The following is a 19,144-nucleotide window of genomic DNA, read 5'->3' as shown; positions in this document are numbered from 1 at the left end:
ATTATTTGCTATTTTGCCATACTTTCCTGGATGAAATATTGAGATGCATTTTCAATTTTTATTCAATTCTTTGGTAAAAATTCTAGCTGAGGTTAAAAAAAAAAATCCTACAAATTCCAGAACATCAGGACTGGTCCTTCAAGAAAGTAAAGGAGAATAGAGGATGGGCTGATACACAATGAAAAATTTCTTGTGCCTTCTGTTTGGGCCCATCTGTATGAAGCGAGTGCCCGGTTGTGTACGGAAGAAACGGAGCGATGCCAGAGAGACAATAGACTGGTCTTTGAAATGTCCATGAGTTCTTGCAGGGAAATAGGTAAGTCACTATGGCCAGAAAGGATCTGTAGAGTCAGAGAGAGGTGTCGGGTGTAGACACCGTCAGTAATAATCTCCCAGCAATTACAGTCATGCAAAGAAGGGTGGCTAATGTCAGTCCACCCACCAGCAGAGCCTCCTCTTTCTCATGTAACGTGTTCAGACACTCTTGACCGCAGTTCAGTTCTGCAGCAGGAATGCTCAGGACATCAGCAAGCTGCACTTAGGACCTTCATATATTTAATTCATATTAAGCTGAGTAAATCTTTAAGAGGTGAACAGATGTAGCTTTGTGAAAAATTCAAATGAACCAGTCTCAAAAGAATAAGCGACGGAAGGGAGCCCAGCTCTGCAAATAGCCCCACGCCTGCCGCCACGCAGTGTGGGCCGGTGCCAAGCAAGATGGGCTTTATCTCGGCAACGCTAATTCACTAATTCCGATGTTCTGTTTGAAGAGAAAAACCCCATGCACATTTTTCTTTCACGCAGTAATGAAGAAAGAGTCATGACTGAACTTTTTGGGCTCGTAGCCCGTATCTGTGGCAGAGCTGGCAAAAACTTCGAAGAAAAAATGATAGAAGCAAAGCATTTGGCCAGTGAAATAATAACAGGATAGCATTAACTATGAAATTAAGGTAAATACCTTGTTTGTCAATTATATTTGGGCTGCAATGACCTCTTTCCAGCGCTCAGTCAGAACACAAGTCTAAATTCTTGCCAAACGTCACATGCTAACTTGAGGGAGAGTGGTCAGGTTTCTGGTTTTAGCTCTGCTGTCCTGCCCTGGCACAGGGAAGATCCATAGCTCTACAAGTACCATACTAGTGAAGAGCAAGGAAATAAGTAAGAATTGAATGCCCCACTGTTAGATGAAGCTAACATATTTGCTTTCATTGGGACTCCTGGTCCTTTCTGAGTGTTGCCTTACTACGTAAATGGTTCCATTGATTTAAACAGTATTTTCTTCATAATAAATTCTAATCAGAGTGCCTAAGGAACTCCTAATCCAACCAGTCATGAGCCTGATCATTCTAAGTATTAGTCCGCTCTATAATTTTCTAGCTTCTGTTTCAGACTCGCAATCTTATTGCGATCACCGTCAAACTGCAAGTGCATGAGGACAACTCGTCACCTGAGGAATGGGCCCAGCTCACGCTCCCCAGCTGTTTCACAGCTTCTCTTTTTCACAGTGTCCCACCCTGCAGGTATCTGACTTTTCCCCGTCTCTGATATTGTCACAACATGACATTCCCAAAGATTACTTGCTTTTCTGATCTCAGGCTTCGCTCCTCTCAACGTGATCCCAAAGTCAGAATTACAAGAGCAGAAAATATTTGTATTTCAAGCCGGCAACCACGGCAGTCGGGGGTTTCTGCATAGTCCCAATGCAGAATCATCTGCTGATGAGTGAGACACTCTGTGCCTCACCTTCCCCATTCAAGTTAAATGAAGCAGCCGCGGCTGTGCCCTATCACCAACACGATTCAGTAAGAAAGAACTCTAAGTCTGAATTAACCAACTGTTGCTTAACCACAGGTTAAGGTCCGAGTCTCCTCAGAATATATCTGATTACTTCACAACATGTTGATTTTAAAATATCCCAAAAGAAAAAGGAATGTACTCCCAAAATAATTCAACCCTTGTGTAATCGCACTGTCCACATCCCCTCTGGTATTGCTACCAAATAACTCAGGAAGGCCATTTTAAACACAGACCTCTTCTCCCTGAGGCTGCTTTTGACTTCTCATCGTAAAGCCGCATCTGAATTCACACTCTAAATACTGTGGGGACATCACATGGCTGGTAAGGAAAAAAAGCCACAACATCTGGGGTCCCAGAGCTGGTTTCTGATACTCCCATGTTCCCATGAATCCACTCCAAGTTTGATTTGGTCTTGTTATGAAGGAAAAACCAGAAACTGGATCTGGAGCCAAATGCTTGGCCAAACTGGTGATTTTGAACTGGGCATTCAGCTCGTATGAATCAAACTCATGAATCAGGTCAAAGCTCATCAACGCATCTCTTTGCTCTTTCTCCTAGCAAGGCAGGAGAAAATCTACTCTTAGGGGGCCTGATTCTTATTTCACCTTATTTTTATAGCAGTATATCACAAGTGATATCATAGATACTATTCTTGATTTACAGTAGGTCAGGGAGCCAGGTTGATTCCCCTTATCAGAAGCAAAAGAGATCCTGGAAATTTTAGGAATTAATCAGACTGCTGAGTGCTCCTCTGAACCTAAAACAAATGGCAAAATCAGAGATGGAATCAGGCTGAAAAGCAGAGCAGGTTCTGAATTCTCCCCAAACCTGAGCATATTCAGGTTTGAGTGGGGGATCCTGGCCCTCTACTTGCTACCCCCTTCAGGATAAGGGAATGAGCCTTTCTGACCACTGAATACTAATTAGTTTTGTGTGTGTGTGTGTAACCAGTAGCATCAGAAAGTACATCCAAGGGTAATTAGTTCACATGTCTGATGATAACAGAGATGAGTTTCGCTCCATTGAGAATCAGGGCTTTGAGAAGCTTTCTAACTGTCTGCTGAACCATTACCCTGCTTCCATTTATACAAGATGTCAGGAAGAGAAGAGCTGGACAGAAAAAACCCAACCCCTGGGTGTGTGCAGAGGCCGTGTAAAGCAGCAGTGAGCAGAGGCGGACGTACCTGTGATCCTGCGCCGTGTACTTCAGTAGCTCTGCGAGCTGCAGGGGGTATTTGCAGATCTTCTGCACTGGCGTCAGAAGGAAACCGTCTATGGCAATATCAATCATCTGCTGCAACAGACGACATGCTTCGAAGAAATGCTGGTACCTGCTATCTTTCATCAGCTTGGAAAGCTCCATGCACGCATCCAAATGATTGTTACAGTACTCGGAATAGATCCAGAAGCCATCTTGCTGTGAGAGGCAGGAGAAAAGGGATGCACACAGAGGGGAGCACACGTCAGACAAACGCTGCGAGCAGTCAACCACTCGGCTTGCCAGCAAGAACACATTACAACTCGAGAAGAAAGAATACCCCAAGGAGGAGGAGGGAAGACTGTTCCCAGAGTGGGGGTTTGTTTCTAAAAGGTAAAGGTAGAACCAAGCAGAGCTCTGGCCTTTGGTAATACCAGAAGACAACCTTCTTACTTGTAGAGCTCTTTGCCTGAAAGATCATGAAGCCCCCGGCAAGTGTTTAGGAGCTTGAAATTCCCTTTACCAACAGGGAGCCCAAGGCATCAACCACTGTGTGGATTTCCCTGGGACCAGACAGCCAGAAAAACACCAAAGACTGGAAAAACAAAGAAAAAAACCCCATTCATACATGCGCCCACCCATCCTGCGCACTGGTCTAACAAGTCTTTTTGTGCTGATTTTGCTGGAATCTCTTTTTTTCTGCCTTCACTGACCACAGATGGGGCCATGGCAGTTCGCCACCCTTAACTCGGGCTTGATCTGGGCCACATGGACAAGGCAGATGAAAGGTCACAGAAAGATTACACTGGAGGGGAGGGACAGACCCCAACTGGCTGCCCGGTATCACATATTAAGACTGGAGTTGACACAGCCCATACACAAGCCCCAGTGTTGTGGGTCAACAGCCTGAGATGCTACATCAGGTTGTGGCCAATGCCTTACAAACTATAGAAAGGACCAAGTCATTTTTAAAAAATACACTTCACCAGCAATTCTTATTTCTCAGTCCCATAAGGGCCCAAATAACCTGCTTTTCTGGGAAGAGAGGAGCCCGGTTTCTCTCCCATCCCCAGAGTTGCAGCCTTTCTTCCTGAAGCAGATGAGGAACAAGATGCTTTCCCAATCCATGTAACGGGAACTTAATGCCCTCGGTTTCCCCAAATGGCTAAACAGGGATAATATATCAGGAGTTTATTAGCCAGCTTTCAGCCCCTGTCTGATGATGGATAAGTGCCAGACATTCCTCTGAATAACAGTAGTAATTCCTACTATCGTCACTATAAATGAATTGACAGCACAGCCTCAAGACACGAAGTTTTAGCTACTGATTCTCACGAAGATTTCTTACATCTTTTTAGCACAGAGGTGGAATATGATGCTGCTTTGGAAGCAAACAGCAGAGACTGCAGGCTCTGATAAAAATGAGCAATGTTAACATCAACATGCAGCTCCTCAAAGAGAAACCTTCTTTCCCATTAGAAGACCAACGATGCTTAAGAGATGCTGTGAATCTTTTTAGGGATGCCCCACTGAAGTTTCAGGAATGTCTACCAGAAATTTCTCTAATAAGAAGTGAACTGTTGCCAGCTCAGCCCTGCCTGTAAGTACTGAGGTAACGCAGCGCAGATCTGCGTCCCGGCTTGGAGCCCCTCATACGTAAGCTCTGATACAGCACTTCATTCTCCCTAAGGAAAACCTACAACTGCAGGACTGTAATTTTCTTGACATTTCCTGACATATTTACAACACTGGCCAATTTATCAGCTCCCGTAGTACGTGGCTTATGTAACAGTACGATGGGCTGGGCAAAAGCCTCCAGGACTATATTGTCAGCTAAAATGTCCTGTTCAGTGTGCACTTAGCATGAGCGAGGATCTGCTGCCTTGCTGCCACCCGGGCAGCCAGAGAACCAGCTGGCAGCCCCCCACCCAGCCCAACAGCTCCGCAGGGGACGGCAACAGAATGTGCATGGTGTTTCCAGCCCTTGCAAGCGCATCTCAGCGCCATTTGCTCTCCTCTACCTTTTTTTTTGTGTAATGCACGACTAAGGCCTCTTGTTACTTCTCTGGACTATTACCTCTTCCAAGCTTCCGGTTATCCATGACCTGATGAGGATGGGCTGTGAGTGGGTTTAAGTCATATTTTGAAGAGCAAAAGAAGGTGGAGAGTAGGTGAGGGACATCACACCTACATAACATGATTAAGGGTGGATGTGAAAAGGTGTTGGGATTGAAAGGTACTGGGAGGCTGGTTACGCAACTCTATGCCTCACTTCAAATTCTCCCTTCTCTGTATCTCACAAAGTAAACTGAGGGCCGTGGAGTAGCCTCTGATATGTAACCAGGACAGTACTGATGCACAAAAGCTATTCTGAGTGGTTCCTGCCTCCTGACTTTTCCTGCTACTGCTCCCTCCCACCCCCCAAAATCAACCCCAAAACTCCCCAAAAAAAAGGCTAGATTAACTCACGTGTTCAAGGAAACATGGTCCAATTTCACTGAGATGGGGGTCCTCATTGTTGTACTGTTTCTCCAAGTCCCGGACAAAACCCATCTGAAATCTGTAGATATCTTCAATGTTACCAAAGATGATTTTTAGCTGTTCATCACTGAACATATCCCTCCTCTTCCGGCACTGCTTTAAGTAACCCTGTAAGGAGTGAAAAAGAACAATCCATAAAATAACCCAAACGTACAATGAGGATGCTCCCAGATTATTCTTGAGGAAGGAGCAAGTAAAAACAAAAGCAGAAAACAGCTCTGAAAACAAAATCCACTTGTTATGACGTAACGGTCTCCGTCAACTCCTGCCTATGAGTAAGCACGCAATATGCAAAACGCCTCAAAATGCTATGAGGCCTTTTTTTGATAGGCAATATCTCATTTGCAACTGTTGTTCCCACTGCAGCCTACAGCAGACCCACAGCACTGCTCTTGCCAAGGACATGCCAGACATGGCCAGGGCCTCCCCGCCTGCGTCAGGAGATGCTGGGGACAGCGTGTGTCCCCCGTGAGTTGGGAGGACAGTGTTGGGTTCTGCCTCAGTGTCCTTCAGCATTTTGCATGAACCACTTTTGCAAAGGAAAGGATCCCCAGAGACCTCAACGAGCACAGCCTGAAATGGCTCTGTCCCTACCTGTGCCGCAGCGAACTGCAAAATTCAGCTGATAGCTCCGAAGGGCTGTGTTACAGTCTCGAATGCCTGTTCCTTCCAAAATCACTGCCTCGCAATACCCAATATCCTGGGTGGCTCCTGCAAACACTGCTGTTTCCATGTCCTCTTCAGTGGCACGTGGCATTACAGAGAAAGCTGCGAGGGGCTGTTGGATCATTTGCCCACTCTGATTTCTCCTTTTAGCAATGGTAATCAGGACAAGGAAGGGGATAATCATGGTAAGAAATACTCTGTTCCTGTGTGATTGCATGTCCTTGGTCTAGGAAGAAGGTCTGGAGGGTGTAAGTAGGAAGCTGTGTCAGCACCAAGTGAAATGTTGAAGGAAAACAATCTTCATGGTTTATCCTCCCAATTATTCATCCTCCTGAGTCTGAGACAAAAGTGGGATGGCTGTTGGCCCACAAGTGTCATGGTGGGGAACCCCACAGGTGACGCAGGAGGTCGGGCAGGTTTTGTGGCTTGTCTGAGCAAGGGAGCCACAGCAGGAGCAGCCCAAGCCCCTGATCAATGCCATCTAGAGGAAAGTAGCATTATTTTAATTGTGTTTTCTATACCTTCCATTCCATTAGTGCAAACACGCTATTCCAAACAGTGTAAAACAGGAGGGAATTTTTCTCCTGCTTTCTCAACTATCACCTTTAATTGCTTTTTTCCCCTTTTTAAGTGGGATCAGAGGGAAAGGTTTTGTACCCTTGTCTGTACAAACATCAGGCTCCCCTGCTGAGTCTACAGACAATAAAGTCAAATGGAGAGAGGAAGAACTAGAATGTAGAGAGTTGAAGGAAATTCTCCAATATCACAGAACGAATCCACAGTAGACTTGGAAACAATTCAGATCTCTTGGTCCCGTGCAATAATTAAAAGATCTTTCTTGCTTATTCTTCATTTGTCCACGATACCCATTAGTACTGAGCCTGAGCTAAGCTGGACACCACACGAACACAAATCATAGGCAGGCACTGCTCTGAAGACCTCTTGAACCTAAAAAAATGGAGTAGATCAATACTCGGGCAAAAAGCATAACACCCCAGGCTCTGTCTGCCCCCGTTTTCCTGCCTCATCCATGAACTGCCATCCTGGTTTCAGCTGAGGCGTGAGGACTTTTCCAAACACACTTGCCTGACGCACACGCACTCCAGGGGACCGGGTGACACACGGAGGCTCTGGATGCCTGGGATGCATTTCTGGCTCTGCCACCAACCTGTGTGACACTGAACAAATCACTTCATCGCCCCTTGTGCTTCCCCTGTCTGGATGATTTAGACTGAAAACTTTGCAAGGCCAAATATCAGAAGCTGCGCTGGCCTGGTCTGGACTGTTGCCTCTTGACTGAAAAGAAAGAACAGGGGGGTCATAATGAGATGACTTTGCCTGCCTTTATTATGTAGGAAGAGAAAAAAATGCCAACAGCTCCAGTGGAATGGCTATATTTGGGAACTCTGGATGCTTAGTCACACAGACGAACCGCCAGCTGGTGACACACAGCTGCTGGTCCACAATGCGAACTATTGGAACACTATAATAAACTGTCCTTCAGCCTTGCCATGTGGTTCCTGGGAGGGAGAACTTCAAAGAGATGAATGATAGACGCAACTTTGGCCGACCTGGCAAAGAACCAACCCCTGCGATGTCCAGGCGTATCTAGAATGATGCCATTACCCTGAATTTGCTGGGTTTTCTCAGCTTGGAAGCTTGGGTTATGGAACACCTTCTGCATTTACTAGATCTAGGTCTCTCTTCTTCCAGGAGCTCGTTGATGACTCATTTCCCTGGGATTCCCTCTCTCATTTTTCAAGGCCAGGAGGAACGGGAGCAGCCTGGTTCCCACAGTGCAGGACAGTTGCAGGGCAAATAAAAATTCAGACTATCAAGGAATAATGCACAATATCTTTCCGTGCTGCTTTTCATGTTTACCTGTTTCATAACAGCTTTTAAAAAAAAAAGGAATAAGACATGCACCCGACCGCCACCAGCCGTCTGCGTCAGGCCCGTTGCCCTGCTGCACGCTGCGGGCTGCCTGTGAGCCAGGCTCCCCTCTCACACACCGCTCCCTGCATCAGTCACCCGATGATTTCTGCGAACAGCTTTCAGCCCTGGGCTTGCTATTGGCTGCAACTCCCGTCTTGAATATTCCCCCGTCCTCCCTGTGCTGCTTCATCACTTTGCCTGAGCCACGTGTTCCAGAGACGCTGAAGCAGCACATTTCTGTACGGGCACCTATAAAACCACGGGGAAAAGAAAATGCACGGAGTTCCCAAGCCTTATCCTCTAACCAGCTTGTGTGTTTAAACGGCTGGTTTGCAGCATAAGCCAGCAAATGGAAAACTGAAGATTTATACATAATATGCAGCAAGAGCCAGCTAGAAGGCTGCTGCATAGATTTTTTCCACTAAATTTACTTCTGTTACATAAAACAATGTCATCTTCCTTCTGCTCATCCCGTCAGGTTTGCACAGAGAAGGGATAGCTGACTGATGAGCAGATGTTGGAGAGTGCTTTGCTCAATGAATACCTAAAAATAGCTGTCAGACTGTCTCTCTTTAAAGTACTTTTCCATGTAGTCCCTGAAGTACAGGCCAAAGTTGGCAAGTGTTTGCAAGAGGTTAAGTGCTAAGTTTTCTCCACCCCAGAGAGGGTTTAGAGACAGTCGGAAGAGGTGTTCAGTCCATCCATCCTTCTTCTTGTCCAGCTGAGAGCGAGGTGACGGACAGAGTGAGGAGATGCTGGCCACCGCAGGCTGCAGCTTCAAAGGCAGTTGGGATGATATTCCAGTTTCTTTACATCTCTGAGGGAGATGTAAAGTTTGGGGGAGACGGTGTCCTGCAGCCCATCCCTCCATTCGGACCAGCACCACGTGAGCTACTCAAACACTGTTCTCTAGAGCAGTGCTCGCAGCATCCAGGGGAGCCTCGTGCTGATACGCCCATACCAAGGAAAAGCACGAGAACAAAGTTGAGTCTGTTTGAGTTGAAAAGGCAAAATAGAACCACGCCTGGTCCCAAGCAGTCAGGACTCTAAAGCACTTATTCAAGCACCAGTTTACAGCAAGTACCAAATGTCAGGCACTGCGATAGCACTGGGGCCCACTAAAACAGAAAATAAGCTCCTGCAGGAACACAAGCCTGTTCCTCAAAAGGGCAAGAAGCAGCCAGCTCCAAACAGAGAAACAAAGTGTGCACAAGCAGGCTGTGAAAGACAGCTACAAGTTGCACACTGGGGAATACATGTATGTATTCTATACATCCCCACTGATCCAAAGAGCTTTCTGCAGAGCCATCCTCCAGTCTGGTATCAACAGATGAGAAACCGGTCACACAATGGGGCCAGCAGTTCCACAGATGTGGTCCTCTGAGGGAGCACCACATTCTGCTCAGAAGGTTCTATGCTGTTTTTCTCTGAGGCAGCACAAAAAAGTGGTTTTCTCTCTGTCTCAGGAATGAATCAGGCTAAAGCCACACGGACCACGTGAAACCTTGTCCCATCAGCTCTGCACAACAGACTCAGCTTGACACACGAAGATGCAGTGAGGATGTTTTCTACGTGGCATTCAGAGCTGTCCTGGCACCAAAACAAAGCTTAGGTGTAATCCAGTCAACTTTATTAAAAAATAAATTCAAATGGAATTACTTGAAAAGAGCAAAACTCAGCACTGGAAGTTGGCTGGCCTTTCTAACCTCCCACCCCCAAATTACTCATAATACCAAGGTTTCCTTTGATCTCCCAATTGCCTCACTGCTCCCATCTGAGCTCTGTCATTTCTTCCTCTAACACCTCCTTAAATTTAGCCTTGTCTTCCTAATCCATTTGCTGGTCCAAACCCTGCCCGTTTCTCAAAGCACAGCATTCTGCTCCTTGTAGCTCTCCTGCGTCTCTTTGTTCCACCTGCGCTCCCCACCACGTGCTTCAGCTCAAACCGCCCTCTGCTCGCAGGGACGCGGCTGTCCTGAGCGAGCACCTCGGCTGCTCTGCTGCTGGCACCAGTGCCACACCACGGACAGACCCTGCGCCCTCCTGCGACCTCCCAGGATCAAACCCCAGGTGCAGGGGGATATTTTTTCGAGCCTGGAGATGGCCATGCACATATGTGGTATTGAGGCTGGTAGAATACTGGCCCAGGTTCGCCAGAGAGGTGGTGGATGTCCCATCCCTGGCGACATCCCAGGCCAGGCTGGACGGGGCTCTGAGCAACCTGAGCTGGTGCAGATGTCTCTGCTCATGGCAGGGGGGGCACTGGGGGAGCTGGGAAGGTCCCTTCCAACCCTATGGTTCTATGATTTACGGGACAGCGAGTGAGCGGCACTGCCTGCCAGCAAGGCTGGCTATTGCTACCCATTATTAAAGTCTAGTTTTTAGTAGCTTATTATTTTTCTAAGCTCTAACCGCTAAGCCTGAAATTCCTATTGCTGGATATTTCCTTAAGGCTAAATTATTTTTTCTTTCTTTTTGCCTTGGTGATATTCCAAATAATGATCCATCCACTCCTGATCATGCAGTCCAGGGAAAACTCCGCATTTTACCCCTAATAAAAATCTTCACAAAACTGTTTGACTGAGCAGCCATCAGTCCTTCATAGTCTAAGCAAGGGCACACCAGCAGCAGCCGTCAGGGCAGCGTGGCTTTGCTGTGACAGGGAATTTCCCTCCAAGCAAATGCTTCACACAGGTCTTGGCTTGGGCAGGTGATTTCATTCTAGTGCTGTCTAGCTTGTGAGCTCCAGACTCGGCAGGACTAGTGCCATGGGTATTATGAATAATAACATAGGTTATAATAATATAGTAGCAGGTAGCGGAAATACATCCTGAAGCAGAAAAGAGAAATTGGAGGGCTCTTAATCACCTAGCAGGGGCTACGGTCCTCTGATAACAACCACACATCTTAAGCTGCCTCACTGGTATTAGGATTTATTATTCATTATAGGTCAGCAACTGGAGTATAACTACAGACTGCAAAACCCAGTACTAAAGCAGGCTCAACCCTCGCCACCCAGCCAGATCTCCTCTTTCATCCCCTCCAATATGTCACAGAATCACAGAATCACAGAATGTTAGGGATTGGAAGGGACCTCAAAAGATCATCTAGTCCAATCCCCCTGCCAGAGCAGGAAAACTTAGGTGAGGTTACACAGGAAGGCGTCCAGGCGGGTTTTGAATGTCTCCAGAGAAGGAGAATCCACAACCCCCCTGGGCAGCCTGTTCCAGTGTTCCGTCACCCTCACTGAGAAGAAGTTTCTTCTCACATTTAAGTGGAACCTCTTGTGTTCCAGCTTGGACCCATTACCCCTTGTCTTACTGTTGGTTGTCACCGAGAAGAGCCTAGCTCCATCCTCGTGACACCCACCCTTTATATATTTATAAACATTAATGAGGTCACCCCTCATATCGCTGCTGTTTGTCCTGACACCTTAAATAAAGAGCAAAGGGAAGAGAGGAATTTGCCACTGTCAACAGCACTTCTGCATCTCATCAGTGGTCGTCTGGTGTCTGTTTGTTCTTCAGCACCAATAACACTTCGTACAGATCCATCCGGTGGTGCTGGGGGGAGCTCAAGCCGGCCCAGGTCCCTCCATCTCCAGCCTCCCACCTTTTATGCACAAACAGACAGAGTCCTGTCGTGCTGTGCCGAAATGCCTGGGATGACTGAGCTGTCCCCGAGCCTTGCCGAGGCAAATGGATCGCTCCAGTTAAACCGAGCACAACGAGGGTCTCTCCAGCAAGGGACAGCCCATCATTCTGCAGATGAGAATACCCATTTCAGTCCTCCTCCTCCTTTAAGAGAAGTGGCTGAATCATTTCCTGGTGCTCTGCCTGGATTTATCCCTTCAATACCATTTTGCATCACGCAGAGCAAGGTGAGAGCCTGAAAGATCCTTTTCATATCTGGGACGTAACAGTAAGTTCTATAAATCGGTGTTACCCCACAGATGTCACTGAAGCTGTACCTATCTGTACCTCCTGAGAATCACACTTGGCAAAAGTGTGGTGACATGGCTGGGAAATGCAAGTTAAGGTTTATTTAGATTTTCAACAGAAAAGTGCAAATGCAGGAAAAGAAACAATATGTGGAAAAGTTCCCACAGTGCTCCCCTTCTTCCATGCAAAGCCCTTGGACTAAAATAGCACAGCAAGATTAAGCTCATTTGTTTCCAAATTGAAATCCCAAGACTCTTCCATATTTCAAAAAGCATCATAGATGCTTTTTGGATGGCTTCTTTGCCTTGTCAATAGAAAAGTAGCAAGTATGAAGAGAGGAAGACATTTTTCTAGGCAGAATTCACAAGGGGCTTCAGCACATTGACTCTGCAAAGACTGGGCACAGGCTCGCTAAAACGTAAACACTCAGAGGGATGAGCTGAAAGCCATGGACGTTGATTTTAGTGCTAAAAAACTTCTGCCTCAGCAATAAGCATATGCCCAAGCTGTCCTGCAGCCCTCTCCAGCACAGCCGTGCCTTCTCCTTCCCAAACACCCAGCACCGTGTGCACCCCACTTTGGACTTAGCTTGTGGCACTAATTCTGTATGCTGCAAGACATTAAGGGGTTGTTGGGATTAATTGTAACATACTGCAGAATCAAGCTGAGGATGCAAGGGGTCAGTCACCAAAGCTCATTTTTTTGCTCGTTCCCTTACATTGGATAAATGTAACATACTTCATTTCCCATGATGAAAACATTTTGCTCTCAGTCTCACTGTAAGAAAAGGCAAATGGGGGCCATCCTGAGTCAGGGGAAATTGTGAACCCAATGTGAAAGACACAGATGAAATGGGTAACTGATTGGTTTAATTACAACCTAATTTCCTCAATCACAAGTTCAAAAGTAGATGGCATTGGATTTTAATTAAGAGGACTGCTTGAAGGATCTCAGCCTCATCATTTTTCAGTCAAAGAGGTATGGAAAAAAGGTCAGAAAATTGTACTTCAAGTTAATACAAACCGAAGGTAATTATCAGATCCAGCAGAAAATTCTCAGAAGTATCAATACTTATTGACAGATGCTGCTCCTCAGTTAGACACAGTCCTCAAACACTGCATCTTTCTCCCCCATCACCCAAGGGCAAATCCCGTCCTCAGCTCTCAACAGCCCAGCCCACGTCCTGCTGCAGCACCCAAGCATTGCAACCCCACGTACCTCGCAAATGTCCTTGAGGTGCTTGATGTAGTGGCGCTCCGTGCTCATGATTTCATTGATGACGTTGGCTCTCATCTGGTCTCGGTTCTGAACGGTCCTGCCGAGACAGAGGCAGTCGGCGTTTGGATCCAAATGGCCATTCTGCACGTCGCTGGTTCCCTCCTCCACTCCATCTTCTTGGTTCACCCATAGCTGCGAGGAGAAGAGGGGAGAACAACAGGCTTATTCACAAAAGCGTCAGGAAGCCAACGAGTGAAAATAGGCTGGTTCTTGGGCCGTACGACTCTGGGAGATACTGGATTAACTCCCTCCTTACAGCAACAGCGATGCGCCGTGGTGTCCACAACAGCCTACAGCCCAAGTCCATTTTTATACTGGTGCAACCAGCCCCAAACGGTTCCCAAACACCGCCAAGTTCATCCTGTAAGCAAAGTGTTGACAGTTTTGATCTCAAATAGAAAATAACCATGTGAAAGGGTAACTGGATGCTGCCAAGCGCTCTGAACCAAGATGTACATATGTAAACCAGACTAACCCAACGAAAACTGCAGTTACTAGTGTAAAGCAGGGCCTGTCCCAGTTCCCGCACACCATCACTGGGGTCTGTCCCAACAGGGAGAAACCTCATGGAGGAGAGAAAAGCCCTTGACAGGTGATTGATTTAAGAAGGTCAAGAAACGGCTGGTTCGGAATTCTGAATGAATGTGAACATCAGCCCAGGCTAACTGGGTTGTGGCACTGAGTTTTCTGTGAACTTCCCAGACCAGGGTTTGTGAGTGAGCATTGATTTTCATTTCACAGCAGCTTTCCTCATCATTTCACATGAAGAACCTTTCTCGCTCAGGCAAATGCCCTAACTCAGCATCCTGAGATCATGATCCCTGAACTGCAAGGAGCTCAGACCAGCTGAATAAATCTCCTAAAACCTGGGGGGGCTGAGGGAAGGTTTGGACAGGGTGTCCAGCACACCCCTGGGCACTGAATAAACTGGAACAAATTGCAAAAAGCAATGAAAAACTATCACTGCGTTTTCAGCACACAGAATTTTCTTTCCATCATCAAATAAAAACCAAATACTGAACTTGTAAACTAAAAGATAACGTTGCCTTCTAGTGTCTGTGCCTTGGAACAAGACTCTGCTCTGCACACTGCATATGTATCAAGTGTCTCCTTTTGTTAACTTTTCCCCCAAATAAAACCCACTTTAAATAACTCTGATCAACTAGAATTGGGCTCAACAAAGTTTATAAATGAACATTAAATAAAGCTTAAACCAGACAGCAACACTGCTGTCTTACACAGATCACTGAAGTTGTTATATAAATGAAGCTAATCCCCAAATACTGGAGACTTTCAAACCTACCTGTAAACACTGCAACTGTCAACACAAACAGAGCAGCATATGGAAAACAAACTGCATCATTAACCTCATCTTTCAGTCTTACTTTCAGTGTTAATAGTTTTTAATACTTCTCCATTATTCAGCTTAAATTTGGTTTTAAACAGATTGTCAAGGGCTGTGTTCCTGCAAATTACTAAAGTAAAAAACCTAAACCTGCCCATGCTTCTTCCCTGCTTTCCTAACCAATATCATGTTTTCTAAAACACTTCTTACTTCTCCCACGTTTTGTCTTCCTACAGCGAGTTATAAAGGCCAAGAAGCCGAGATGTTCTAAGAAAACCCACCTCTTCTCTAGCAGAATGTTGATGATGCTGCAAACTTTGGGGATGAGAACCCCAAAGCAATAAAAAGCTGGGGTTTTCACCCTGCTCATGACTGTGCCTTTGTCCGGGAGCCACCAGGGACTTAACAGGAGGGTGTGCAGGGCAGTAACGCCTGTTTAAATGACGAGATGGGCTCTTTCCAGCGGTGGGGACACCAAGCCTTTGCGCGGCGTTGCAGAGAGCTGCTGACCCTGGGCTGTGCCCACACCACGTCCTGGCAGCGCCGGGCACGGTCCAGGGCAGGAAACCCAGTGCAGAACATTTGCCTGAATGAGTGAGTGGCAGAGCCAGGACGGATCCGGGTGTCCCGCCTGCCCGGCCCACGCCACCTCCTACCTGTCCCCACCCTGCGTTGCCAATGTGGGACCTCCTTGTGCACATTGGGAGACTGGCGGACATGCTGAAGCCTGTCAAGGAGGAATTAACCCTTCCTGCCACATCGGCACTGCTCCCGTTGCATGAAGGAGCCATCCCTGAGACCACATCTGGAATATTGTGTCCAGTTCTGGGCCCCTCAGTTCCAGAAGGACAGGGAACTGCTGCAGAGAGTCCAGCGCAGCCACCAAGATGCTGAAGGGAGTGGAGCATCTCCCGTGTGAGGAAAGGCTGAGGAGCTGGGGCTCTGGAGCTGGAGAAGAGGAGACTGAGGGGTGACCTCATTCATGGGGATCAATACGGAAAGGGGGAGTGTCAGGAGGATGGAGCCAGGCTCTTCTGGGTGACAACCAGTGATAGGACAAGGGGCAATGGGTGCAAACTGGAACACAGGAGGTTCCACTTAAATTTGAGAAGAAACTTCTTCCCGGTGAGGGTGCCAGAGCCTGGCCCAGGCTGCCCAGGGAGGTTGTGGAGTCTCCTTCTCTGCAGACATTCCAACCCGCCTGGACACCTTCCTGTGTAACCTCATCTGGGTGTTCCTGCTCCGGCAGGGGGATTGCGCTGGATGAGCTTTCGAGGTCACTTCCAATCCCTCACATTCAGTGATCCCCTAAGTCCAAAGGCTTCATACCTTCCCCCAGGACAGCATGGCCAAGAGTCAATTTAACGTCTTGTGTGACAGCGCAGAAGTGAGACCTAGGGAACGTGGCTGTCAGCTCTCGTTTCTCGTGTCCTGATGCTCTCTGGGTGAAGGGCTGTCTCCTGGCACAGGACACCGTGCGGTCCCGCCGTGCTGGCAGCACCCGGGCTGGCTCGGCTGGGCCAAAGCATGGCTGGCCCCGAGGGCGAGCAGCCCTGGGGCTGCACAAGGGCATTTCGGTGACCCAGACAGGTGCAGGGATGCTGGTTTGGACCCAGGGAAACCCCATGGAGATGCAGCGTGTCTGGGAGCAGCTCCACATGCAGCATGGGGCTCCCCATATCTGTGGCAAAGACGGACTAGGCCATGCTGTCCCCAGTTGTGGGGCTGCACACAGATCTCTGAATGGTTTTTTTTGGTAGGATTTCCAGAAGCACTGGGAGGCCTGGCTGAGCCCTGGGTCACTGTGAGGGAAGGCAATGAGCTAGTGATCTAATCACACACAAAGACACGGGGATCCAGCATGCAAAACTCCTGGCACACTGAAAAACATTTCAGAAGGACGTCACTTGTTCAGAGAAACAACCCAAAAGGTAGCTAGAAAACATGAAAACACGCCTCTCCCCAGCAAACCCCACTCTCTGCTCTGGAAGAGGCTTCAGTTACACTCAGATAGAGCAATGCTTCATGTACATGAGCAGTGTATTATGCTGAAAAATAAACGCCTAAGTGCTGGCATAAGGCTGCCAAAGCGACCTTGGGGCCAACTCACTCTCATCAGCGACACTGATTTTAGTGGGGGCTCTGCCATGAAAACCTGGGGGTCATCTTCAGAAAACAGGCCAGACCTGGGAAGGACAGAATTGCACAGGGCGTCCTTTGAGGAATACATCCTCGTGACAGCTTTATTGGCATTCCAAACCAAATACACGTCAAAAATCAAGCAGGACCAATGTAAGTATTAAACCCTGTTGGCTGAAGTTTAAAATAACTTCCCATCCTACCTACTGTGAAAAGGTATTTTGCAGCTCTCACAAACCCAACTGAACAGCTTGTTACCAAGTTTCATGACACTCCTGCCAGTTTGGCAACAGAAGGTATTTTTAAAGCTCTACCTCCTGGAGTCAAGTCATCATGAGAAAAATTTCAATTTTCATTTAAAAAAATATAGCAGGAAAGATCTAATCATAGTAGTAGTGGGGAAAAGCATGAAAGCATGAAGCCTAAAGGCTTTGAAACTCTAAGGCAAACAGCAAGCTTGCAAACTTTCATGATTTCTGAAAACCTCGGAATTTGGTCTGCTTTTTGTGCGCTGCAGGAGCACTCCCTGCTTCCACATCGGGGAATCTCAGGAGTCCCGCGTTTTTCCTTAATGAAATTTTTGCTCCTTCCTGCTAGGATTGATGCTCCAAAAAGGAAAAAAATATAGTTCTAGTCCAGATTACTTCTGCTTTAGATTAAAAACAAATGCGAAAACATTATCGGTAACAGAGGAAGCCAAACATGCATTCCACTCCGTGCTCTCCAGCCTCACCTGCTGAACGGATTAATCCCACCGTGCTGTTCAAACACTCCTGCTTTTTGTCTTAACCTCTAAAGTTCTCTGTAATTCAAGCAAGGATCATTCTTCCCGGGCATCATTTGAAGGCTGGACCGTGACTCACAAAAGCTGAGGTACGTTGGCAGCTCTGCTGTTGACCTTGGGCCAACCACTCACACTGGTGGAGGCTCTCCCCAGCTATAAACGAGGATAATCTACCTTACCGATGACATTTTGCGTTGATATTTTTGAGGTTGACAAACCTTATGTTGAAGCAGAAGGCATAGAAAAGCTCATGCACACTTTGAAATGTGGACTTAAATGCATCACTGTGGGCTTGCCACACTCTTGTACTCATCCGTGAGCAAGAATTTGGCTGGATGGACCTTTGGGCTGACGCAGTGTGGCTGGTTTTGCAACTCCGGCTCTCAAATCCTCTTGTGTCTGTGCTGAGAAGGAGCTGGGCTGCGCTGGGCCAACGGAAGGCTGCACCAGAAGCGTTCATTGTGTCATCTGACCCAGCACCAGCCCCCCAAGCCAGATCCTCTCTGCTTCACTGACCTGCTCGCTCAAACTGCAACCGTGGCGCGCTGCAGGCGACAGCGAGGCTGGAGAGCAAAACTGGGGGTGACACTCTTTTTCCCCCGTAACTTACTAAATGTCATATTTAGTTGATTTAGACAATGCCACAAAGCTTCCTGTTCTAGCCCAGCTCGCAGTCACCTGTAAGCAGTGTTCGCTATGTTTCAGACGCATGTGACTCTCCCAAAAACGCTCTCCTGCCTGGAATGCTTGACCTCCATTGCTGCAGATAACGGCTGAGATACCGCTAATGGAAAAAGGGCTCTCTCTTCCCCAGCTTTTCCAACGTACACTGGCCACAAATGCACAGATGTGCCTCCCTTTTTTAATACAAGAAACTTCGAAACTCTAGTTTTCTGCCTGTTTCACCGGGTCTTCCCTGCTCAGGATGATGGGTGGCTGCCACCCCTGTGAAGCTCCGGCAGAGCTGGGACCTCAGTTCCTCGGCAGCTTCTCAGCTCTGCTGTTCGCTTGGATTTCAAGCAGTCTCTCCAGGTTCCCGTCCCGTCCTCCACAGCAATTAGGAGCTCTGGCTTGGCACAGATGGGTTTTGGGAGACCAGCCTGAATTACTGCATCCAATGCCACTTTTTTTTCTTTTTTTTTAAAAGAATAAATAATAACAGCTGCTCAGCAACCATCAACAACCCTACAATAATAAATCAGCCTTCAATGGCTTTTCAAACACCTCTGCAATGCAAAAAAGCAGGGGGTCTGAAATAATATGGCACTGTGTGGGTCTCCCCGCCACCGTCCAAAAGGTCCAGCATGCTGAACAATGAAGTGTGCCCTGAGAACCACTTCAAATGCTTTGTATTAAGAATTAATTAAAAGAAACCAAGAAAAACTACAGAGAGAAAAAAATCAAGTTGCATAACGCTAGTCCTAAGTGGTGTTTCATACTGAAAGGCCACCCTACATGTGGAAGTACAGGCTTATCATGAGGCTCACAGTCCTGTTTCAAAATTCAACCCTAATTAGGAA

At 47.3% G+C, this 19,144-nt stretch overlaps 1 protein-coding gene across 1 annotated transcript in view; it reads right to left on the bottom strand.

The window, feature by feature from the left end:
* Window positions 1-19,144, bottom strand: part of ARHGEF9 (Cdc42 guanine nucleotide exchange factor 9) — a 219,339-nt gene that overhangs the window by 40,334 nt on the left and 159,861 nt on the right. The window contains exons 6-8 of the mRNA XM_065643046.1: window positions 13,297-13,488; window positions 5,465-5,644; window positions 2,982-3,214 (exon numbers count right to left, since the gene is read on the bottom strand). Of these exons, the coding sequence (XP_065499118.1) occupies window positions 2,982-3,214; window positions 5,465-5,644; window positions 13,297-13,488 (605 nt within the window). The remainder of the gene's footprint in view (window positions 1-2,981; window positions 3,215-5,464; window positions 5,645-13,296; window positions 13,489-19,144) is intronic.

The sequence above is a fragment of the Caloenas nicobarica genome, chromosome 12 (genome assembly GCF_036013445.1).
Source record: "Caloenas nicobarica isolate bCalNic1 chromosome 12, bCalNic1.hap1, whole genome shotgun sequence".
Taxonomy (NCBI): Eukaryota; Metazoa; Chordata; class Aves; order Columbiformes; family Columbidae; genus Caloenas; species Caloenas nicobarica.
This window is presented reverse-complemented; position numbering and strand designations above follow the sequence as displayed.